Here is a 26,229-nt window from a genome sequence, read left to right as displayed (position 1 = left end):
GAAAATATGACATCTCTTGAACCAACAGCTCCTTGTAATACTAAAGAGGAAATGTTACTACCATGTAAGAAGATTTTTTTTCTTTTTTTTATTGTTTTATTATTCATATGTGCATACAACGCTTGGGTCATTTCTCCCCCCTACTCCCACCCCTTCCCTTACCACCCACTCCGTCCCCTCCCTCTCCCCCCTACCTCCTCAATACCCGGCAGAAACTATTTTGCCCTTATCTCTAATTTTGTTGAAGAGAGAGTATAAGCAATAATAGGAAGGAACAAGGGTTTTTGCTAGTTGAGATAAGGATAGCTATACAGGGCATTGACTCACGTTAATTTCCTGTGCGTGTGTGTTACCTTCTAGGTTAATTCTTTTTGATCTAACCTTTTCTCTAGTTCCTGGTCCCCTTCTCCTATTGACCTCAGTTGCTTTTAAGGTATCTGCTTTAGTTCCTCTGTGTTAAGGGCAACAAATATTAGCTAATTTTTTAGGTGTCTTACCTATCCTCATATCTCCCTTGTGTGCTCCCATTTTTATCATGTGCTCAAAGTCCAATACCCTTGTTGTGTTTGCCCTTGATCTAATGTCCACATATGAGGGAGAACATACGATTTTTGGTCTTTTGGGCCAGGCTAACCTCACTCAGAATGATGTTCTCCAATTCCATCCGTTTACCAGCAAATGATAACATTTCATTCTTCTTCATGGCTGCATAAAATTCCATTGTGTATAGATACCACATTTTCTTAATCCATTCGTCAGTGGTGGGGCATCTTGGCTGTTTCCATAACTTGGCTATTGTGAATAGTGCCGCAATAAACATGGGTGTGCAGGTGCCTCTGGAGTAACCTGTGTCACAGTCTTTTGGGTATATCCCCAAGAGTGGTATTGCTGGAGCAAATGGTAGACCAATGTCTAGCTTTTTAAGTAGCCTCCAAATTTTTTTCCAGAGTGGTTGTACTAGTTTACATTCCCACCAACAGTGTAAGAAGGTTCCTTTTCCCCCGCATCCTTGCCAACACCTGTTGGTGGTGGTGTTGCTAATAATGGCTATTCTAACAGGAGTGAGGTAGAATCTTAGTGTGGTTTTAATTTGCATTTCCTTTATTGCTAGAGATGGTGAGCATTTTTGTCATGTGTTTTTTGGCCATTTGAATTTCAAGAAGATATTTTTTACATGGGAATGCTTGTGTATTTATCTTGTTTAAATACCAAATTTTAGCATCCATGTGTTTTAGATAGTACAGTACTAATGTTCATTTCTTATTGCAGTGTCAGCATCATGAAAAATAATGCAAATCCGTAAAGAAAGGTAGCACAGCCTATTTTAACAGGAAAGATTGAAGCTGTGAGCTGAGGGCTTATGTCTCAGAGTTATTATTAAGAATATTAATATGAGTCATTTATTCAAACGTCAGATAGGGAATTACAAACCCATGTATATGTAAAGAATTTGTACTTTATAGAGCATAGACTACCATTATTCTTATGAATTTTATTCTTTTAATTAAGAATTATAAATTCCAATGAACTTTTAGATATAGTTTTGTTTCCTATACTTTGTACTTTTGTTCTCAATGTTCTAAAAGGTAGTTGAGCTGGTCTTATGTTATTTTTGCACTACCTAGTCAGTATCTTGCACACAGTAGGATTTTTACCTTTGTTTATTGAGTGCTAGATGAAGATCTTTGCAGCATAATTGAATATTTTAGAGACAACATAATAAATTAAGTTTAAATTGGATTATTCTTTTAAAATCATTTTACCTACTGTGTTGTTCAAATACCATCTTTTAAAAGTTGTCAAATTTGGGCTTTTATCATAATTATCTGACATAACATCAAGACTACCAAAGAGTTTATTTTAGCACTGTCACATTGCATAAACAAAAGCCAGCAGTTACGACTTCTATTTGGCACAATTTCCTACCTATTTCAGGAGGATAAAGTATGGTTTGTACTAGCTTGTTTTTCTCCAAGCTTCATAACACTTACTTAAACATGTGCTATACTCAAAGTAGCCTAAAAGGCTCCATTCATTCTCTGTTCTTTGGCTGGTGTGCTACTTACTCACAGGTTCATTGACTATGATTGATTATAAACTGCCTTTCAGACCCACTTCCATGGATTCGTCATTTATTAAAGTTTAAGTGAGTCACAATTCCCTCTGCTATTGGGCTTTGCAACGTGTAACAAGGTGTTTTTAATGACTTTTTTCTACAAAGTGTTCTCCATTCATCTGTAGGTCAGCTTGATTTAAATCTACTTTGTTGGACACCACACCAAAAAAAGAAACAAAAACCTTTTATTCCTTATTAACTTTTCTTTCCATGAAACTAGATCCTAGAGTACTTTAAAAGCCAGAGTGTAAACTAATTGTTCCTCCATAAAATATTTTCTTAAAAATAAACAGTTACAATGCTCTGTCAGTCATTTTACCAACATAACCTTTTAAAAATAATTTTTTACATTACTGATAAATTTTAGAATGTACAACAAGCCACTGTTTTAGATAGTTGTATACCTGCCTGGTTGTGAACTCTGTATGCAAATAGATAAAACCGTGATTTACTCTTCCAGAATTAGCACAGTTAAAGTTTGAACTCATTTGTGACAACGAAGCATATGTCATTTAATTACTCACTGTTATTTAGGCTTCTTTCCCTTCAATTAATACTTATATTTGATTGTTAAACAAATGTTAACTATTACATGGGTGCAGTGATAGGATTTAAAGTAAACAGTATTAAAATTAAAAAACTAACTTGTCATTTATCATGCTGGAAAATAGTTATTGAGGCATGGTTTAAAAGTCAATTGGATGCACAGAAGGGATCATTCTCTAAAGTAAACGTTTCATAGTTTAGTAAGTCTGATGCCAATATAAATCCTACTTATTTCTCCAACTTCTAATTGGATAACCACATGTTCTGTGTCTGTGCAATGGGTCAATATAACTATCCAACTGATTCTTATTTTCTTTGGAAATGAATCCAGAGAGAGAATAAGGGCCTTCTCTACTTTTCCTTATCCTTAGGCACTGTAGAGGAAGTTGCTGATGTTAAAAGTCAGCTATATCACTTTTGAAGTGTCTTTTTAGTTGAATGTAAGCTGATACTTTGTGTATTGATTGCTTCATTTGGGGGGAAAAGATTCTTCTCCAGAAAAAGACAGATCTCTCTTGGATTTAGGATCCAGAATCCTTTACTTCACAGCACATCTATGTACAAAAAAAAAAATGTAGCTCATAGCAATAATTTCAAAGTGATTTACAACACAATCATTTACAGCATTATAGGATCTAGCATTTAGATATAGAGCTACAGATACCTTACCTCTCTGATTAAGGCATCTTTTGCTAATGTTTCTGCCTCTCATCTCATCTTCATTTGAGGAGAAAGTTAGAAAATCTTCAGATTTCAACTACCTTTAAATTTGTAGTTTTCCAATGCAATTAAGATCTACTTTTTCTTCTTTAAGGAGGTTGAAGAAAGTCTACAGTGTGCTAGGAGGTAATTGCATGATGCTGTTTGATGGAAATTGTTCTGAAATTTTCTTCTGCTTTTGTCTCCCCAGAAATTCTGAAAGAAATTATATGTGCCTCACTGTTGAAGTCACAACTTAATTTTCTTTTATCTGATTTTCAAGAAGCCCCAAAGTACTTGATAATTCTGCCCATCAGAAGGATAATCTAGAAATGTACTGAAGGGAAGTCTACCAGCATAGGCCAGAGCATCTCTCCTGTGCTATCAGTGGAATAGGTAGTTGACCTTATTTGTGTTGCTGAAGAGTTAGATTGGGGGTCTATATTATTCTCACACTGTATTGTCAAACTTCTCTTACAAGTATGTGACTTGGCTTTTTTTTCCTCCCAATTCTTATATAAAATGGAAACTATAGGTTCCATGAGGTTTAAAGTTAAACCTCTTTAAGTAGATACATTTTATAATATAATGTAGTAGTTATTATCACTATAATTAAATCTGCACATATTTTAATATGATTCCTATTACCCAAATAAGAATTAGTTGCTCCTGTTGCAACTAATTAATAATAACGCATTATTATTAATGTCACTGTTATTGGTGGTGGTGGCAACAGTAAGAAGACTACTGTCATGTATAATAAAATTTGGTAATATTCATTTTAGTAATTTAAATATTTAAAACTATTCATGGAATTTAATCTTAGTAAAGTTGACAAATCCACTTACAAAAAGATGGTCCTCAGAAAATGAGATCTTGCCTCTTAAACAAATACATTTGATTTTAGGAAAGAATCTTTCAGACATCAGAGAAATATGAGGTGTTGGAAAAAGCAATGACCCTTCATACCCTTGGGCATTTTCAAAATTTGGACAAAGCTGCTATGCTCCAGTAATACTTTGAGGGGCTTATCTAGGTCAATAGATGTCATTAAATTCTCAGAATGTTTTTTCATGGGTAAAGGCTCTTAACTACAGCCTGACTTTACATAAGACAAAAATAAATAATAAAGAATGAATGAGATAGAAAGAATATAAAAGCACACTAGAAAATAATGATGTATACAAAGTATTCATCTATGTGTACATATGAAAAAATGAGATCAAATTATATTTACATAAGTGAAGTTTCTGATATTGAAGGAAGTTTGATCTTTATGAATGAAATTGAGTTTTCATGAAAGAAGCAAGCTTAAACCCTAATATTTTCAGTTGCAGGTTCCTTTGGTTTGTCAGTAACTAACTAACTAAATAAACAAACCATTGTGTCGGGAGATGTAAAGGTGATGAAAATATAGAATTTTTGAAGTAGAAACAAGTGCACAAAATGGTATTAACTTTTCCTTTAAGAAATGTTTAGTAGCTAGGAGATTACAAATGGGTGTTAATGATTCCAAGTTTTAGGCAACTCCTAAGTGGGCTGATGTCTCTTCAGAAAAGATGTTTAAATACTTTTTACATTAGACTCTGCCATTAATAATTAAATGTTTCATGATTCTGTTCTCCTAGAGTTTAAAATTTAGTTGGGGAAAATAGAAATAATTCAAAGGTAAAAGAAAATAGTGTGGTATCATCAAATGAATTTATTTACTCCATCATTTGGAAAGTGCAAGTGCATCCCTGACCTCTGGGATCCACATTTAAGGGATGTCACCTTAAATATGACATTGTCTCTGTCTTCTGGGAGTTCATCCTTTAGGAGAAGAGGAAAACAGCTAAACAAGTGCAGTGCAAAATAACAAGTGTAAACATAGTGCTTTTATCATAGGCAGAACTCAATATATAGTAATTACATAAATATCTACTGTATGAATATTTTAAAATACTATTTAAAAAAAGCTCTGAAGATGAAAAAGGAAAAAAAGCACCCTGCAACTGTAGATTTCAGAGGAGGTAATGTTTGAACCATATATAAAAGAATTAGTAGGATAGGTAAAAAGTGAGCAGAATGAGAAGGTAGCATAGAACACTCAGGTGTAAAAAATAACATATGCAAAGCCATGAAGGTGTTTGTTAAACAAATAAAATAGCACATATTCAAGGAAGGAAAGAAGTTAATGGTTGCAGCCTCAGAATGTATCGCTGTAGTGGTGAGAAATAAGCTGGGTAGAAGTCTGAGAGTAGTGCAGTTTCTCATTTAAAAAAGATAATTCTGACAGGTGTGTAGGATGGACTAGAGAGAGCAAATCAAAAGGCAGAGAGGAATTTAAAAAGGATAATGAGAGACAGGAGACTGAGAGCTTATTTGAAAGTTGAATTGCTGGAACCTAATGGTTTATTCCATACAAATGGAAGCATTCTGACTTTTAGGTGATGCTGTAAACTTCTAGGTAGATGGTAGGCTAGTGACCAAAACTAATGATATAAAGTGTTTACATTTGTGCTTTAGAGCCCTCATATTTAAGAAAAGAAATGTCCAGGAACCAGATGGAGTTCTGTATCAGAGCTACAAAAGCACATGAGGGTAGATTCTATGCCCCTATGGTACATGATGGCTGAAGCTTCATGAGTGGGTAAGGTCACCAGAGAGGCAGCACCACGGCATACTGAGAATCCTGAAACTTATCCTCAAAGCACACTGTCAGGAAAAATGAAGTTTATTTTTCAGGGATTTCTTAGGTCGCCCAAATTAAGTCAAACGGGCGTGTAAAAACGAGTGGTTATATTTAATTAACATCTAGTGAATGTCCTGCAGGAATCTCTAAGAGTGATTCATTCAGCCTGTTAAAAATTTAAGGTAAATATATGCAACTGATTTGTAAGACTTTAACTTAATGCATTTTTGTAATCATTCCGTATAAGTTTATTTTATATTACTACATAATTTTAGAGACCTTTTTTATATAGTAAATATAAGATACATGTGAGTTGGCTTTTGTTAAATAGAATAATGTTTCTCTACTCTCAGTTCACTGATATTTTATCTTCTCACTTCAGAGTCTGTCTTTCCAAATTGGGGTATGCTGTAAATAAAACTTTAAATGTTTTATTGTGATTGACAGTAAAAGTATATTTCACCTTTCCAGTGAGCATACAGATGGTGCATGCATATAAGTTGACACAACGTTGCATGAAACATTACTTAAGCCTTGTTTTGTTCTTGAACTCTGATATTCTCTAATGTAATTTATTTTTAAATGTTAGTTGCGACTCAATTTACTTTATAACTTATTAATAGGTCTTGATTGTCAGTTCAAAAATCTCTACTCCAGTCATTTTTCTACCTCCTTAATCTCTTCAAGTGTTTTGTTTCATTGATGCTTATTCTGTCTGTCACCTTCAGTAACTGTTTGAGACTGTAAGCATGAAATTTCATGAAACTCTAAATATGCATAATTATCATTTATCATAAAAGAAATAATTAAGAAACCTTTTTTTCTCACTTGGCTTATCTTTAAAATGACTGTTCAACCTAGCCTTCATTTACCTTCAAATTTCTTTTGTTTTTATAGTCAACATTAGATACTTTAGCCCTCCCATCACTGAGGCCCTTTTTCCTGCATTTATTCCCTTTGGAATCCAACCAAAATCAATTGCCTTATTATTGGTAAGAACTTATACAATAATTTATATGCTAGCCTAAGTGCTATATAAATATTAGTACATTTTCTTTGCTCTAATATGAAGTAGGTTCTATTATCATTCATCATAAGATTAAACATTTTACCTAAGATTATGTAGAAAGTAAGTAAGCAGAGAAACAAATTCAATCCCAGGTATCATATATGACTAACTCAAGATGATTTCTGTAACACCACACTGCAGTTTGTATTATCAGCCATGATACTTCTGGCTCATCTCCCACCCTCCTCTTCTCTCTCCTGATTTTACCATTTCTATTCAAAATCAACTGTGTCATCTTTAAATACTGACATGTAGCATTGGAGTAATAGCATAGCAGTAGTGTAGTTAGTGAAAGGTCTGCCTATATACTTTTATTATCTTAAGGTATGAGGACAATACTTTAAAGGATGTGATGCCGTCAAGTTAATTCACAGTGATAAGAAAGTTAAGTGAAAGCTTCAGGACAAAGGAAAATGTGCTCAAGAACCCATTAATTTGTCCGTGGTACCATAACAACATATGATAGACTGGAAAGTTTAAGCAACAGAAATGTATTTTTCTTACATTAGGTGTTGGTAGATTGGTTTCTCCTGAGAATTGTCCTTGACTGGCACATGGCTCCCTCTTTTCTATGCATACACATTCCTGGTGTCTCTCCCTCTTCTTGTAAGAGTACAAGTCATGCTAGACTAGGCCCTATCCACATGATCTCATTTAACCTTAGTGACCACTTCAAAGGCCTTATTTCCAAGTATAGTCATATCCTGAGGTACACTAGGGATTTAGGACTTTAACTCAAGAATTTAGACAAAATGCAATTCAGTTTCTAGCAAGGAGTTTCTCATTAACAATAAATAAATAAATAAAGGCAAGTCTACTGCCTATACTTACTTTAGAGAGGATTGTGGATAATTTAATGAAAATGAGAGTAAGAAAGAGATAACCAGAGAGAAAGTATTGATCCTGATATAGGAGACAGGAGATTGGAAAATGTGCTAGTTTTATTGACCTAACCTGCCTTCCAGGTAATAAGCTGAAGTTGGCATTCAAGAGTCTTCAATGTTTACATCTCTGTCGTTTATATGTCTGCCACTAATACAGTCTAAATTAATAGAGTGTAGAAAGCAATAGTGGGGATGTGCCAGATGAAGCATGCTCTTAGAGGATATCTAATTTTAAACCCTGCATACATTTAAATGCTTTAGAATTGAGATGGTGTAACTAGTTCAAAGATAAAGTTTTCCTATTTTACAAAGATTTTGTTAGTATACAATGTTGTAAGAAATAGAAAAATAAATATATTTACTCATGTGCTTGAATTATTATAGATATGTTCTTTTTTATTGGGTCAGAGGTTCCTATTAATTCACATTTAGCATTTTTTTTATTGTACACTAAACATTATGATTTCTTTGTTGTGGAGAGCCTGGAGTGGATATCTTTCTTTAAAGAAGTTTGAATATTATTCTGGCAGGCAGTTAATTTGCTGGAAATTCAGCTTCATCCTTTTTCTACTAATTTTTAGCCAGAGTTACATCTAGTCAAGGCCATTTAGGGATGTCACTTGAGTGCTCATCATTTTTGGCAAGATTTTTTACTTGAATGTTAGAAATTCTACATCTTCTAGTACCTATAAGTGTCATCTGTATTTCTATTCAGATCACAGCTCATAGCTCATCACCAAACTGTTTTCTGTTTAGCCTTAACAGAGTCTTACTCTGTGTGTGTGCTGCTTAATATTCCTCCAGTGACTTATGATGATTCCTTTTGAGGCTCATTTTTGTACAGTTATCTTTGCTACTCTGCCTTATAAGTTTGAACTATTTTGATGGCACTAAACCCTAATTTCTCCCATTTTAGTTGAATGAAGTCACTGTATTCTGCTTAAGTTCCATCTACCTCCTGTGCTGAGGTTCAGAAAGTGCCTCCAGGTAGAAAGACAGAATGATCCTGGGGCTCACCTCTTGCATTTATTTCCCTTCTCTTTGGAAGCAGAGTCCAGACCACATTGGTGACTAATGTTGGAAACCAATAATTTTCTTTGTAAGAAATTGAAAATATCTCTAACATAAGTCTTATATAAAATCAAATTACACTTCATAGAGGTTTTCTTTTACTGAGATCAATTTTATAAGTTTCATACTAATAGTACTGCTGTTTTAAGGTTGATCATGCCTATATATTAGCAAGATATCAAAGATAAATCACAGGGCTGCTGAAGTGGCCCAAGTGGTAGAGTACCTGCCTAGCAAGCATGAAGCCCTGAGTTCAAACCCCAGTACCACCAAAATAAATAAATATATAAATAAATAAATCACCATGAAACATTAACATAAACCACTTTATAAAAATCTCATCTTGACAAAAAGTTCAATCTTGGAGGCATCACAATACCTGACTTCAAACTATACTACAGAGCCATAACAAAAATAGCATGGTACTGGCACTAAAACAAACAGGAAGACCAATGGATCAAAATAAAAGAGCCAGACATAAACCCATGCATCTATAGCCAACTGATCTTTGATAAAGGAGCCCAAAACACATGATAAAGAAAAGATAACCTTTTCAACAAATGCTGCTGGGAAAACTGGATATCCACATGCAGAAGACTGAAACTAGATACCTATCTTTCACCCTGTTCCAAAATCAACTCAAAGTGGATCAAAGACCTTAATATAAGGCCTGAAATTTTGAAACAACTCCAAGAAGCAGTAAGAAATACACTGGAACAGACAGGTATAGGGAACAACTTCCTAAACAGAACTCACAAGGCTCAGCATTTAAGAAAAAGAATGAATAAATGGGACTGCATCAAACTAAAGACCTTCTGCAGAGCAAGGGAAACAAGTCACCAGACTCAAGAGACAGCCCACAGAATGGGAGAAAATCTTTGCTAGCTACTCATCTGATAAGAGACTAATATCCAGAATCTACAGGAAACTCAAAAAACTTAGCCCCCAAAGAATCAACACCCCAGTGAAGAAATGGGCACATGAATTAAACAGGGAATTTTCAAAGGAAGAGGTACAAATGGCCAGTAAATACATGAATACCTTCCCTGGTTATAAAAAAGATGCAAATCAAAACAACACTAAGATTTCATCTCATCCCAGTTAGAATGGCTGTAATCAAGGGCAATAAGAACAACAAATGCTGGCAAGGATGTAGTGAAGCCAGAACCCTTATACACTGTTGGCGGAAATGCAAATTAATACAACCACTATGGAAAGCAGTATGGAGATTCCTCAAAAAACTAGAGATAGAACTGCCATATGATCCAGTGATACCACTCCTGGACATCTACCCAAAGGAACATAAACCAGTAGACAATACAGATACCTCTATACCGATGTTCATCACAGCACTATTGACAATAGCCAAGCTCTGAAAACAAATGATGCCCTACAATTGATTAAATGATCATGAAATTATGGTATATATACACAATGGAGTATTACTCAGCCACAGGAATAATGACATGGGATTTATGGTAAGTGGATGCAATTGGAGATCATGTTAAGTGAAGTTAGCCAGGATCAGAAACACAAAAGATGCATATTTTCTCTCAAACATGGAAGATAGATCCAAAGATAAACATATACACAAAAACTCAGTTGTAGAACATGTTTGTAACAGTAGAACTACTCTACGGAACTTTGAGGAAAGAGAGAAAGGAAAAGAGAATGATAGAGCATCAGTAATATGCCATAAGATGTGAAGTAATACCATAAGATATGAAGGTAGAGGATATAAGGATGTGTACTGAAAGGTGTTGAAAATGGGGGGTGGAAGGTAAAGGAGTAAGGCAGAGTATTTGAAGAGATTGAACAGACCAACGTAAAGCACACCCACAGTGAGCATGCATTGAGACACCCCTTTGAACATCAACTCAAATATTAATAATGAAATCCGGGACTATAACATAGGCACAGTGTGTGTGTGTGGGGGGGGGTAATAGTGGGAGAGGGGAGTGTGAAGGAAGGAGATTAAGGTGATGGTATATGGTTGATGGACTTCACATACCTATATAAAACAGAACTAAAAAACCTCTTCCAGTTGCTTTAAGTGGAGTAGGGAGGAGGGTGGGGGGGAGAGATGTTGAGGGCAATGTAAATAATGTGCAATATGAGACAGATCAGAATTATCACTGTGAATCCCCCCTGTATAATAAATATACCCTAATAAAAATTTATAATAAAAAACATTAATTTTTTAAAAAATCTCATCTCGAGAAAGCAACATGTTAAAAATCACTTGGGTTAAGACGATGTTCTTAGAATGGTTCTATTAAGCAAGTTTATTTGCTTTTGACGTCCTCAAATAACAAAATCAACAAGCTTCTGTAGTTAATGAAGTTTAGAAAAAACAACAGATTTTTGGTAATTAAAAAAATACTCAGGGCTTAAATCATTATGGTGCCCTATTTTCTTTACTGTAATTACTGAAACAAGAGATTTTGAAATTAATCTCCAAGCCTATAAGGCTTGGAAATGGAGTTTAGGAAGTGAGTTATATGACCCTACTGATCCTTTGACCTATCATGTTTGGTGTAATTGCCTAGAGTTAGTAGATTTTAAAATAATTTGCTGTTCCAAAACATAAATGAGTAATACATAAGTAAAAACTAGGAATATAATTTCTATTTTCATCATAGAAATAACATATTAATAAACATAAAATAAATGAGAAGTTAAGTAAAATTATGTTTTAAATAATATTTTGCTGAAAATGCACAGATGCTAAAATATGTCAGTTTAAAGTTCCAATAGCAATGTCCATTTGATATCTGTATTTAAAAAGAATGATTACTTACTTAAAAAAATAGCTATAGATATAGCAAATAATTGTATGAAAAGCAAGTGAAAACATTTCATGTGATCAGAGAAGGGAATACAAATTAATTTTAGAAAAGGTTCAGTAAAAATTACTAGATTTCTTCTACCCTCTCCCCATCTCCTTTTCAATATTTCCCCCTTAATCTCTCTCCCTCCTTCTTGAACACTTATTCTTGAGAATTATAGTGTTTTTCACCCTTATTTTTCTTTATCTGTAACTTTTCAAATAGTCACACAAATAGAGACTTTTTTCTTCTGTACTTTCCTAGCTGCATTATGATAACCTCCCTTGTGTAACTATGTTCCTTGGCTAAGATATCTGGTAACGATTATTTACAAATAATGTACTCCTTTGTACAACATTATGGTATTATCTTCAGGGACATTTAAAATGCCGACTCCAGTTTAATATATTAGGCTTCAAATTCAGTGTTGGCCTTATAACGAAAATTGCAGTGGTTTTTTTTTTTTAAGTCATGTTTTTGGATAAAGTAATCCGTCAAACTTTTACTTTGCTGTTTTTGTTAAAATCTGCATTTAATTAGAGAAGTTTTGCTTTTTTTTTCGATTTTATTTTTAAAATCTTCAGTATTTTCCCTGGTGCCATTTTCATTCAATAATAATATTTCAGGAAGCTAATATGTACCAGGTAACATGATGAACCATTTTTCTAAGTGTCAGTTTTATTCTAAATATAAAAAATATGGCCATACATGAAACATTTACTTTGTTAGAAAGATGTTTCTATACAGGAAACCTTTACCTATGTTTCTTTTTTCCATTTAATACAAAATGGCAGCACTAAAACTGACTAGCCTCTCATAGCAACAGTTTGTCCATTTTAGTTTATGACAAACATTAAGGTAAATGCATTTTTCTGCAAAAGCTCATGTTATGAATTTCAGAAATAGTAAGATGGAACTCCATGAGTGCAGCTATGATACTATGTTGTCACTTCCAGTTTCAAGATTAAAATACATTGCCCTGGTGAAGTAGCTCAAGGGGTAAGAGTGCCTGCCTAGCAAGTATGAGGCCCTGAGTTCAAACCTCAGTGCCACCTCCCCCCCCAAAAAAAAGGTTAAAATACCTGAGACTGATACTTGGACTTTCTAGTCATCCTAGGCTGGCATTATATACATATATCCTCTTTAACTGTATTTTCTAAGTGAGTAGAGATTTTACAAGGGAAAAGGAAATTAAATTTTTACATTGTTGTACTAACTGCATACAAACCCAATTAACAAGTGTTTGTCACAAAGCAGTAGATTTCACCAAGCTACACTGGAGTTCATACAGCCTGGAAAAACTTATGAACAATTATGGATAACAATTTAGGACTATTGACAAAGAAATGGAAAGTACTCTTTAGGTGGCCTAGCAAGTAACCTGATGATGCCTTCATTCTTATCTTTGAAGAAAGGAAACAATTAAATATTTATGGAACTACAGAGAAATCTAAGGAACCATCAGAGAGCCGATTCATTTTCTACAGAGGATTAATATTATGCTATTGGAGTAGCAGGTTGAATCCTTCGTTATTGATGATGTATTTAGATCACTGGAAACCATGAGTGTTTTTCTTCAAGAATATATTTTCTCTATGAAACTATGTACCATAGTATTCATTACATATTTATTCATGTATACCATGCAGAGTTATTTATGGTACTCTATATTACTTTACTTAATTGGCAATTTAAGGAATTTTTAAGAGTAATTATGATTGTGATTGTTTCCTTTGTACATTCACTACGCTATTCATCCCCAGTATATCCACCACTCAGTAAAAGAACCCTAAACAATTTTCATCAATTTTCTTAGTCAATTTATTTTCCTCAGTCACTGACTTTAACCCCTCCTCCATAGTGTGGTTGTAGAAGTGAAAAATGCTACACTTCAGGACATATAGGAGCAACACCAAACCAAAACTTCTGGAGTTAGGAAAACCTTCCTGACAGAAGTGCTATCTTCACTGAGACATGAAGGGGGGATAAGAGATGACTAGTAGGCAGAAGATCACAGGAGCAAAGTCCAGAAGCAGAGGGAGAGAATGATACTTTAGACACATTTCAGTATGACTGTAAAAATAAGCTGAATCAGGAAAAGACAGGCATTTTAAAATATTGTAGAGAATTTAATCTTTATCTTAAAGGCAGTAGCAAAAAAGGAAAAGAATGAATGATCAGGCTTGTGTTTTTAGAAAAATTATTCTACTTTTTTTTCTGGATACCTTAACATTCTTTATTGGTTACAAAAAAAGAGCAACACATTCCACATGTACTTTTTACTAAAGTGTTCATTGTTGAATGCTCCATTCTACAAACTACCTTGGATAACCCAGGAATATTGTGGCTCCAGATGTCTGTAGTCAGGATGGAGGCATATTGTTTGGTGGTTAATGGGGGTCTGCCTGGGGCTCCTGAAACCACTCTGCAAATATTCCCCCAGTTCTAGGATGATCAAAGTGTATAGACACCATTAGCATCTGTTTCTCCCCTGGGTCAGAGATACCATGGAGGGAAATGCCAAGTTGAGGGACTAGAGACACCTGTTCAATCAGCACAGTGAGAAAACAATAGCCTTGTATACCTGGAGAGACCAGGAAGGTTAGGGTCCCATCAAGGACGCCATGTTCCTATCACTCTCCTGTGTGGCAGAAGACAGAGGATGGTGTAGCCTGCAGTAGGTGTGTTATTCAAGTGCTGATTCTAACTCCAGCTTCTGGTCCTCATGACACTCCATCACTAAGGAAAATCTACACACTTCTGGCCCTGGGTGCAGCTGTGTTGGGCAGAAGTCTGTGGTAAGGCCTGAGGATAAGCAGTGCTTCTCCACTGTGCTATGCAGGTCTGTGCCAACCCAACTTCTACCTTCAGTCTGCAGGCCACAAGTTCTTCCAGTTTGAAGAATGCCTCATGTCTGTCAGTGATGATGCATGACATGGAGTTCACAGGAATCACTAGGTATTAGCGGATCTATTTGTATTCCAGAGAGAATTAATGGTAATGCTTGGGGTATATGTTTATAAACTGTAGTAATAATTTAGGTAAATCATTATGGAGATGCTGGGATGCAATGAATTATTAGATATATTCAGGAACATTTTAGGTGGTGCTGATTAGATTTACAAAATGAAGTTCTGAAAGTCACCAAAACTGAATTCCAATTTGGAGTTTGGCAAGTTGTCTTGGTAGTGACATTAATTATAGTTTTCATGCTGAATGTATTACTAAGACAGCATGCTCAAACTGAGTGGTTAACACATTGCTAACAATTTTTGTCAGGTAAGACAGCGAAGCAAACCTTATAAATCCTCATAGGGGAAAATATACAATCATAGTAATTTTCCCAAATAATTTTTGTCAATTTAATACTTAAAATAATTTCTGCTTTTACTTAATTTTATATATCAAAAGCAGAATGGTTTACCAGTTGCTCATTTTAAAAAAATAAAACTACAAAGTTATTGTTGGAAAATAAAATTTATAAATAACTGATATAATATAAAGAGCATCATGTTGATGTTTATAAATGAAGATTTTTAATGACAAATTTTCCATTTTGGGCAGACATTTCACCCAATACTAACTTAAAAGTGCCTCAAGGTGGTCTGAAAGGACATTTAGTTTATCTTAGCAAATTTGACTGATATAAGATCATTATTTTTAAAAAGCATAATCAGATATATTATAGAATCAAGACCTTCCTAATACCAAAGCTAACTGTTTTGTATAGCTTCTGGACAGTTAATTTTATAGATTATTAAAAAAAAACCTCCAAACAATTGTCATATGACTTGCCTGTAGTCACTGAGATAATGATTAAGAAACCCAAGTTCAGGTTGCTTCTGACATATTTTATTAATTCAATATAAATATTAATAATATTTAACTTATTCTTAATTCTTTTTTTAATTTATTTAACTTTTTCTTAATTCTTCTTAGTAAAATATTGCCTTATCACATTTTGTTTGAAAGCTAGTTGGAACATACCTAGCATTGTAAGAATCTACTTTTTGAAAATCATTCCACACTTTTCAAGGAATGCCTCTGAAATTTGCCATCCCATTTGCCTTTTCAAAGAACCACTGTCAAATCTATATGACAAAGACATTAACATCAGTGTAAAGGAGCTTAAAGGTATGCAAAAAGTGATTTCTCTTAATTTATCAGTCAAGCCCTTCTATCCCAGTTAAGGATCAGAGAGATTGTGGCCCACAGAACAGATTCTCAACTCCCAGTTCACTGGGTAACCATGTAGCCTTCACTTTTGACATTTTTAGCAGATTTTTATTTTAGTTACTAATCAAGCTAGTGATTTTTTCCTAATTCTAACCAGTTAACCCAGACACTGTCGTGATATGCTAGTGTTATATTACTTGAAAAAAAAAACATGAAGAAGAACGAAATGTTATCATTTGCTGGTAAATGGATGGAATTGGAGAACGTCATTCTGAGTGAGGTTAGCCTGGCTCAAAAAACCAAAAATCGTATGTTCTCCCTCATATGTGGACATTAGATCAAGGGCAAACACAACAAGGGGATTGGACTATGAGCACATGATAAAAGCGAGAGCACACAAGGGAGGGGTGAGGATAGGTAAGACACCTAAAAAACTAGCTAGCATTTGTTGCCCTTAATGCAGAGAAACTAAAGCAGATACCTTAAAGCAACTGAGGCCAATAAGAAAAGGGGACCAGGAACTAGAGAAAAGGTTAGACCAAAAAGAATTAACCTAGAAGGTAACACCCACGCACAGGAAATCAATGTGAGTCAATGCCCTGTATAGCTATCCTTATCTCAACCAGCAAAAACCCTTGTTCCTTCCTATTATTGCTTATACTCTCTCTACAACAAAATTAGAGATAAGGGCAAAATAGTTTCTGCTGGGTATTGAGGAGGGAGCGGGAGGGGGTGGAGTGGGTGGTAAGGGAGGGGGTGGGGGCAGGGGGGAGAAATAAACCAAGCCTTGTATGCACATATGAATAATAAAAGAAAAATGAAAAAAAAAAAAAACATGAAATTTTTCCTATACTAGTTCTGTTTTACTTCATTTTGTTCAGTTTTTTTCATTTTAATGAAATCCTCCCTAAACTTTATAAAAAGTTTAACTTTCATTAAATGTTGACCCAAATAATAAAAACAGTGAAAAAAAATTTTAAATCCTTAGAAATCTCCAGGAACAAAACACAAAGGCCTTAGGCCGAGGCATGTGCAACCACGAAAGCTTTATGTTGGCACCAAACGTCTCATGGTATAGGTTGCTGTTGAAAGCTGAGAAATTGTAGTTCTGTTTTCTGGAAACTTATTAACCATTAAAAGTGATTTCCCAGGTTGTTATTTTTAACTGCAAAATGATATATAAATTGAAGACTTAATGTTGTTCTTTCATAAGCTGTTTTTTGCAGGTAACATATTTTCCTAATTTTACCTGGACTGACAGAGCAGGGATAGATAATCAGTAGTGAAGTATTTCACATAGATGCAAAGTAATTCTTAAGAAATTAGTTATTAGTAACTCCATTAGTATTTTAAAATTTGTAGCAGTTAATCCATGAATACTTGTTAAGGAATTATTATGTGTTGCACATTGTGCTAATATTACAGTGAATAGGGCAAATTCAGCTTTGCCTTCATGGTGCTTCTTAGTGTTAGATAAATTATTACAAATGTGATACAGTCTACTAAGGGTGTTAGAACTATCCAAAAAGATGACTGTATAGTTCCAATTCATATTTTCTGTTGGGTTTCACTCTGAAATATCTTCTCAGTGTTGGGAGTGTTGCTCAGTGGTACAGCACTTACTTAGCATGTACGAAACCCTAGGTTTGATCCCCAGCACTACAGGGGGGAAAATGCACTCAAACATCCACAAAAATTAACTTTTAGCCTGTTTAGAGTAATTTAGTCTTTTTGTTTTCTCTAAGGAAATCTATTTCAGAGATACCTAATAATAACAATTATGCTTTTAAAAGAAGAATATGTATAAGAAGAAAAACAGCATAAGAAATCAAGTTACAATAGTGCTTGGCAATGGAAAATAAAAATTGAAGCTTCACAGATTAATTTATAAAAAACAGTGAAAGGTTGGAAAGCTGTGTCTTCCTTACACTTTATAAATCAATTCCTCTATAATGCTGTGTGGGTTATGGCTTTTTTGCAAGTAGGTGCCGTCTTCTGTCCTACTTAGTTATAAACTTTTTGAATGTCTTCTAGACAGTGCCTAATGTAGAAAACACACAATACAAATATTTATTTATTGAATGAGTGGAAGAATGAGTGAATCCTTAAGGTTTAAAGAACTGAGTTCCTTTGGTGGTAAAAAAATGTTAAAACACTTAAAAAAATTGAACACTGTGTTGTTTTGTAGATGTAGAATATAATCAACCTGCATTTTTTATGCTCTGATTACTTTAGGAATCTGTAACTTATCTTCAGTGGCCCACCCTGCCTCTGACATCAAGAGTATCGAATTTCCAAATATAACCTCTTAGATTACCGCAGTTTTAGTAGATATTTGTTGTTAAGTGTGACTTCCAGCTGTGCTGGCTAAGAAAAAAGCCTGACTGGGAAGAGTATCCCTACATGGATTACATGGATGGACACGCACACACACATACACTTTTCCATGTTTAGTACTATGTTAATTATCAGTTTATTTGATGATCTCTAATTAATAGATTGGACCATTAACCTTTTGGGTAAGATGGTTATCTGTTATTCAGATTAGATTGTGGAATGGGGCAGTTTGAAAAAGGGCTGTTTGATGAATAGTGAGGAAAAATTATGTTTACTTGTTTGGTCACATTAGAAATTTACTACCTCAAGATAGCTTACTTAAGATGCTGCTTTTTGAAGTGTGGTATGACCCACCTTATCTCAGCTTCTTTTTCTGATTATCTGAATTCTTGTCAGAAAGACATACTGCAGAAGCACAAGATAGCCTGTGGCACTGCCTGTTTATTTTCACTGTGGAAAGGAAGAATATGTTTTTGAAACTTCAGATTTACTTAGGATTATATTTTAAGGTTTAGATTTTGTGAGGGGTTTTCCTTAATGTTTTATACCTTGGAAAACAGAACACAATGACTTGTTGATTATAAATACTCAATGTACACTTATAAAATGAATAAAACAGCCCTAACCAATCATAGCAATCTGGGTACTCTACATTTCATAACAGATGGTGGTTTTGTGACAATTGTGTTATTTTGAATTTAGAAAAGCACTAATTTGTATTACCTTTCAGTTTTTTCTTTTATTTTTATTTATTTAATTATTTATTTATTGGTGGCACTAGGGTTTGAACTTAGAGCCTCCTACTTGCTAGGAGGGCACTCTTACTCCTAGAGCCATTCCACTAGCTATTCTTTTCTTTTTATATTTGTGAGAATATCTAGACTATGACCTAAAAGTTCTTCAGATCCATCAAAATGAATCCCATTTTGGATTTGTAAGAACAAAACTTTTGTTTTAAATAGTGCAATGATGCTATTAAATATATCTGACATTTCTTGGTTTACAAAACAATTTGTAAATGTATAAAGAGATTTACAATCAGTTTACATTGATTACTGTCATCATCGCATCTCAGAAATTACTGTTAGTATGTAATGTGCTCAAGGTACATGGTAGAACTGGAGACCCACACTCAGGTATTCCCACTTCATTTTCCCCTATTTTTCATCTGGATGTCCATAAGAAAGAAAGGTTTGACTTTTAAAAATGAAATATACTTTTGAAGCAAGAGCTCCCATCCTCACATTTCTCATGTATGAAACTACTGAATGGGCTGGCAGAGTGCCTGCCTAGCAGCAGGAGACCCTGAGTTCAAATCCTATACTGCCAAAACAAAAACACAACTATTGAGTAATATGTTAGCAATATAGCAAAGCGTAAGGTCTGAACTCACTGGAGTATTCATACTGTAATTGGGGAAATGAGATAAATGTAGAAAGAGAGTGGCCATGTTAGCTAGTGTGTAAAATGAATGGTGTAAACTATAAGTCCTAAAGCAAAGAGGACAATTTCTGTGTATTGGTTCTGCCAGAGATGACTGAAATAAATTGCACTAGGCTGGAAGAGAGCACATTGGTGACCAATAAAGGAGTGGAGAGCATTCAAAACAGGGAAACTAAGGAATGAAAATGAAGATACAGGAACCCTGGAACCCTTAATATCTTATAGACTGTGATAGAAGATTCCTGGGAGACATGGTCACAAAAGTAGGTGAGAGTCACATTGTGGATGGATTTATACATAGAAATTAGATCTTAGAACTACATGATATAGGCACTGGGAGACCATTGATGGTTTTTTTAGTCATAACATTTGCAAACAGTACACATTAATTTTTCATGGTCAGAGGACCTAATGATCCTCCTTCATTTTAGAATTTAATCTGAGAGCTTCCTTACCATTACCATGAATAACATGCTCAGGACATTTATATCTATATATACATGTATATATTCATGGGTATGTATGTGATACATGTATGCATGTGTATAAAACTATTGAGAGCATAGAAATAAATGTGTGTGGCACGGAAAGGAGAGGAGAGGTAGTAATCTCCATTGTAGACTCTTTGCTCTAAGCTATATATGATTTAAACAGAAAAAGTCCATAAATATGAAATAATGAGAACCTCATAAAACAAATTATGAATCTGAAAATATAGGTCAGAAACAAGCTTACCCAATTGTTTAACTTGTGAGATTTAATCAAACTCCTGGTAGTTTAGCCAAGTGTCATTTCATTTTGACATTGAGAGTGCCCAGGGAAGCCAGCAGTCTTCTCATGTCTTCTTATTGCTGCCAAGATCCTGCAGTTCTTCTGTCAGATGAGAAGAAGTGTAGCTTTTTGTGGAGCCACCTTTCACAATAGCAGGGCTTGTGTAAAGATTCTCCATTTTCTAGAAGCACTGAACCTAACCAGAACTTGAAATTCATCCCACAGCTATTGCCAGTCAGTATTTCAACTGTCGTAGGTAATTGGCAATGGCTTTTTTCTTTTGTTTTGTTTTCCTTTTTAAAAAAGGTTACTGGAAATGGTGAAAGACACATTGTCATGACAGAGAAATTGATAACAATATTAAAAACTGAGAATTCTGGAAGTGGAATCACAGAAACAAATTTCCCCAATTACTATTGAATCTGTATATTTTGCCTAGATTTGAAAGCTTGCAGTTTTAAATAACATCTGTCTCTATCCCTTCTCCTCTACCCACTCCCATTTCTTCCATTTCTTCCCTGCTGTCCATACTTTTTTGGTTTTATTTCCTGAATCTTTTTCTCTCATGAACATAAATCCACCCAGGCCATACCATATATCTCTTCATTACTCTTTGGACATTAGTTGTTCTTTTACAACTGTATTCGAGTTCTTCCTCATATCTAAAACAAATGTATATAACCTAGCAAATTTAATGTGAACTTTAATTAAAAATGAGATGCATGACTTGAAAGTGAAAATTTGGATTGTTCCACTTAAAACTACAGCCATATCATGATCTCCATGGGGATTACTTCCAGAACCCCAATGGATACAAAAATGTCTGGATTATTTTGAAGTCACTTTTGTAAAAGAGTATAAGAGTATTTGCATGTAATTTACATACATCCTTCCCTATGTAATTCCTAATACAATATAAACGCTATTTAAATAGTTGTCTTTACTATGTTTTTTAGGGAATAATGACAATATAATCTATATATGTCAAGTAACTGACACATTTTAACAAGTTTTTTTTTTATCTGATTGGTTTAATCCATAGATGTAGAATATGGAGGGACAAGTGTATATGAAATGTATGAAGAGTATAGGCATTTTGGAAGTCCCAATACTTAACTTCCTGCCAATATATTCCAGTTCCCTTCTGTTTTGTGTGAAACAGCTTTGCAGTTTTAGAGATTCACAGTCATTGTTCAAGAAACTCTTTGTCAGAATAGAATTTTGTATCTAGCATCAAGACCAACAGGAATGAGAATAGCAAACATCACAAGTAGAGGATAGAGGCAAGATAGATTAAAATTTGAGAAATTCTTGAAATGAATAATTTTGGTCTTAGGGAGCAGATATCTTTTCCTGTTTTCTAGAATTGGAGGGTGGAGAGGAAAGGATATAACAGGATATTTTGCCCCTCATTAATAAGGCTAGATAGATAACAAAAGTTTCTTTTAAACAAATGTTTAAAGTAAGAAAATCTATTGCAATACAGTTGGCTATTACATGTGCCTGAGAAACTGAAGGGAACACTGTTTCCCATGGAGTAGACACAAACCAAAAAAAAAGATATATTCTGTTTAGACAGTAACTAAGCTTATACAGCTGCCCCCTTTCCTCACGCCAGTTTTATAGAAAAGCTCCTCTGTAATTGTCAAGAGAAATGAATCATAAGGTTGAGGTGAGCTGGCCAGAAATATCTGGTCATACACAACTTCAGATGCTTTGTGGTAAATAGTGATAGTCACCAAGAAGTTTGAAGTGTGAGATTAGATTTTTACCCTATTATTTTCTTCAAAGTAATAATAATAATATATTCTCAGATTAAATTTGCCACACATGTATTATTAACTAAATATTTACTAGTAAATTAAGTATACAATAATCCATGAAACTGTCCTATAAACTTGAAGAAATTGCAAGCTCTCTATCCTTTTAGGTTTCCCAGTCACCACCCAAATAAAAGATTCACTTTTGGCAAATACAAAGACTCCTGAAGTAAGAATGATGATTCTTACTGTCATCATGCAACTACATTATCCAGAGCTCACAGCTGGACACCAAACCACTTAAAGCTTTAGCATAAGAAATTATCTCTAAGAATACATTGGCCTCATGGGAGTTTTATAACTTGTACATAAAATAGTGGGGAGTATCTCTAAAGTATTTTAGCCAATCTGTGTATCTCAGGTACCTTTAATTTCACACGAGAGCCCATATGCAATAATCATCAACCTAGTTTACAAGCATTGTTTTTACTAAAAGGCACTTATTTTAAAATTCAGTATGCTTCCTAGTGAATAATCAGTTATTGAAATATTAATAGTAAAAGTGCCTATATTAATACCCTCAGGAGTACAGGGATTTTTAATTGCGTTGTACTTCCCCTGGTTTAGGTATTCCTGATTAAAAGATGGAAACACCTGGGTTATAAGTCTCCCTAGCTAACACACATTTAGTCTCATTGTGTTGTTTTCTATTTTTCCATTTACATTTGTCTCCTGAAATTCCTATCATTTCTTCATGGTGAAAACTTCCTGCATGAATTCTTTCTTCTGGCTTTTTAAAATGTACAGTACACATGTCTATAGTCACCTTACTGTTCAACAGCATTCCAGAGCTTCTTGATCCTGTGTAACTGTAACTTAGTTCCCATTGATCAATCTCTCCCTGTCCTTCCCTTGCTCTTTGTTTCTCTGACCATTGGTTACCACCATTCTATTCTCAATTTCTGTGATATCATTATTTTTAGGTTCTACGTATGAGAGAGATTAAGTCACCTTATATTTTAAAATGAATTACAGGCATTATAACAAGTGGTGCAACCATTTCACACACTATGTGTGCTTGCCAATTTGTAAGCTGCCATTTGGAGTTTTGAAATAAATGACAGAAATTTTTCACAATTTCATTTTTTTTAAATTTACCTTATGTTTTAGTTAAACTTAATATTCTTTTTCCTAGATATCCTCCATAATATTAAGTATGATCTCCATTTTGCAAATCTATCTATAATTTAAATATCTTGTACCTCTAACACTCTTCCTAGTTTTTTTCATACACTCTGTACTTGCATTTTTATTAGTCATCTCATAGCTTAATAAAAAACGTGAAATCATTCAGCTTGAATGTGTTAGGAAAAATAATTCCTATTTTTTATTTAAGCATCTCTACTCTTGATACATTTTAGGGGGTTAATAAAATAATATAAAATTAATTTAGTGGCACCTGGATTTTCTTAAAAACTTAAACAGCTTTGGAAAGTAAAATATGCTTTGATGGATATTCAATATCTTAGCAAGGTATAATTTTCCCACAAGGAAAATGATAAAATATGAGAGCAAAGGCTGTTTTTATTTGGGCAAGTAATAGCATTTAGTAATGGTAAATATTTCACAAGGGTATTTTAAGAATTCTTAAGATAATGCACATAAAACTCATAGCACAGCACCTAGTACATGAGTTCTCAAAAACAGTAGTTACTATTAAGGGAAAAAAAAAAAAGAATTAGGATGAGTTTCAAAAAAGTGGCCAATAGAGTTCAAGAAATCTCAGTGGGATCTAGTAAAGCATGAGCTGCATGAGTGAGGACTCAACATGCAGGGTTTTCTACTAGAATATGATAAACATGTACCTGTGATATGTGTGCACACTTTTTCTGCAGAATTTCATGCTAAAAATAATGGCATTTAAGGGAAAAATTAAAGTTTGAACAGAATATTCAAAATCTATGCAGTTGTGTCATTGTTATTGTTAGGTCTCCAGTTAAAACCTAATAAAAATCTAGCTCCATTAAATCACCAGCAACACTTACACCCAGGATCATTAGTCAACTGACTCTTTGTATCACAGTTCCTCTGAAAAGGGAGGAAATGTAGCTTATTGAATGCATTTGATTCCAATATTTTCATTAAAATTAAAACCCTGAATCAAAATACAAGGAGGAATGTTTTCAGTTCTTCAGCTATAATCACTAGTTTAGCAGAGAGTTTAAGTTTTTAAAGTATAGTTCATGACTCATTGTCTCATTAAACCAGCCCTCATTAACCAGCCCCTACTTATGCTAAAGGAATGAGCTAACAGGATTTTCAGCTTTTCACCTGCTGTCATATAAATGTCTGCATATTGCCTAAGCTTTCTCTTTAACTGGGATGGAAGCTTATCCCTGACCACCTATAAATGTTGCTATGTTGGAAAAAAAATCATATGCACCAACAGGATATACTAAAGATCAAATTATGTTTATGTCATTGCTGTATTTACCAATAGTAAAGCACTCCTTTCTTTACAGAAATATGTGTTGCAGCAGAATGTACAATGTATTGGACGAATGAGTAGATATTCTGCATTCCTCTTAAACTTTTGGAGTTAAGTTTTACTAGAGAATAAAAGAACATAAACTGAGCATGTTTCTATTGTTGTTTCTGTTTCACATGTAACAAACACTTTGAGGCATAGTTTAATAACTTAACCACATTAGTGACATCTTTTACTATTTCTGTGCATTTTTGTTGCGCTTATTCCCCACATTTGGATTAAAAGTCTGTGAAATTAAGTTCACGCATGGTGTTTCATAACTGTAATCCCAGCTGCCTCTTCAGGAGGCAGAGGCAGGAGGACCTTAAGTTCAAGGCCAGCCTAGGCAAAAAGGTAGGAAGACCCTGTCATAAAAACAAAAGGACCAGGAGCATAGCTCAAGTGGGAGAGCACTTGTCTAGAATGTTTGAAGCCCTGAATTATAAAACCCCCAGTACTGAAAAACAAACAAAGCATTTTGACATTATCTCAAAATTACTAACATAAGTTCCTATACTTGCAGATAATTACTATTCAATATCAACTCAATTCATATCATTCCTATAGCCCTTTGGTTTTCAGTTTTTTTCCCCAAACACCTTCTGCAGGTGCCTCTACTTCTATCCAGTTCTGACATCAAAGGGTTAAGCTGCATTAATAATGTGTTTGGGAATGTTCTTCCTCAGATATGCAAATACTATTTCATAAATTATTCCATGTGTGCCATATGCATAATGTTTTATGTTGGTAGTAAAGTATTGTACACCGTCACCTGACTGACTTCACCAAATCTGCATAAAGGTATGAGGATTAGTTTTGCTATTTTTTAATTGTGTCACCTCATATCAATGCTAAAGCAGCAAGTTGATATTTTATTTATAAATATGTGCATAATATTGATTATGTTTTTACTTTACTTTATTTTAGCCCCTTTAAGTAAAGAAGACTACATTATCTCAAGTCCTGATGTCACTGATATTGCACCCAGCAGAAAGAGGAGGCAACGAATGCTCAAAAATCTTGGAACAGAACCTAAAATGGTTCCTCAGGAGCAGCAACTTCAAAAGAAGGAACAGTAAGTCATTGTATTTTTTGTCAGTGAGGTGAGATTTTTTTAAAAGCTATTATGTAATCTTAAAATTGTATTTTTATTTCTGATATTATTTTTAAGAAGAAAAATGATGATTTGGGATATTATAAAATGCTTGTGTCAATCTCTTTTCTCTGCTATTTGATTTATTCCCATTCATATTTAAAGCAGAAATTCCATAAATAAAAGTAAATACTTTTTTCTTGTGATTTTCACAGATTAATTAGAAATGCATGTA

General features: G+C 34.1%; 1 protein-coding gene across 4 annotated transcripts in view; it reads left to right on the top strand.

Moving 5' to 3' along the window:
• Positions 1 to 26,229, top strand: part of Xrcc4 (X-ray repair cross complementing 4) — a 270,348-nt gene that overhangs the window by 138,407 nt on the left and 105,712 nt on the right. For all 4 annotated transcript variants that reach the window (XM_074077152.1, XM_020167077.2, XM_020167082.2 and 1 more), the window contains one exon: positions 25,829 to 25,976. In XM_074077152.1, coding sequence (XP_073933253.1) covers positions 25,829 to 25,976 — 148 coding nt within the window. The remainder of the gene's footprint in view (positions 1 to 25,828; positions 25,977 to 26,229) is intronic.

Source organism: Castor canadensis, chromosome 6 (genome assembly GCF_047511655.1).
Source record: "Castor canadensis chromosome 6, mCasCan1.hap1v2, whole genome shotgun sequence".
NCBI classification, from domain to species: Eukaryota; Metazoa; Chordata; class Mammalia; order Rodentia; family Castoridae; genus Castor; species Castor canadensis.
Note: the sequence above shows the minus strand (reverse complement) of the source record. Positions and strands in the feature narration are given on the sequence as shown.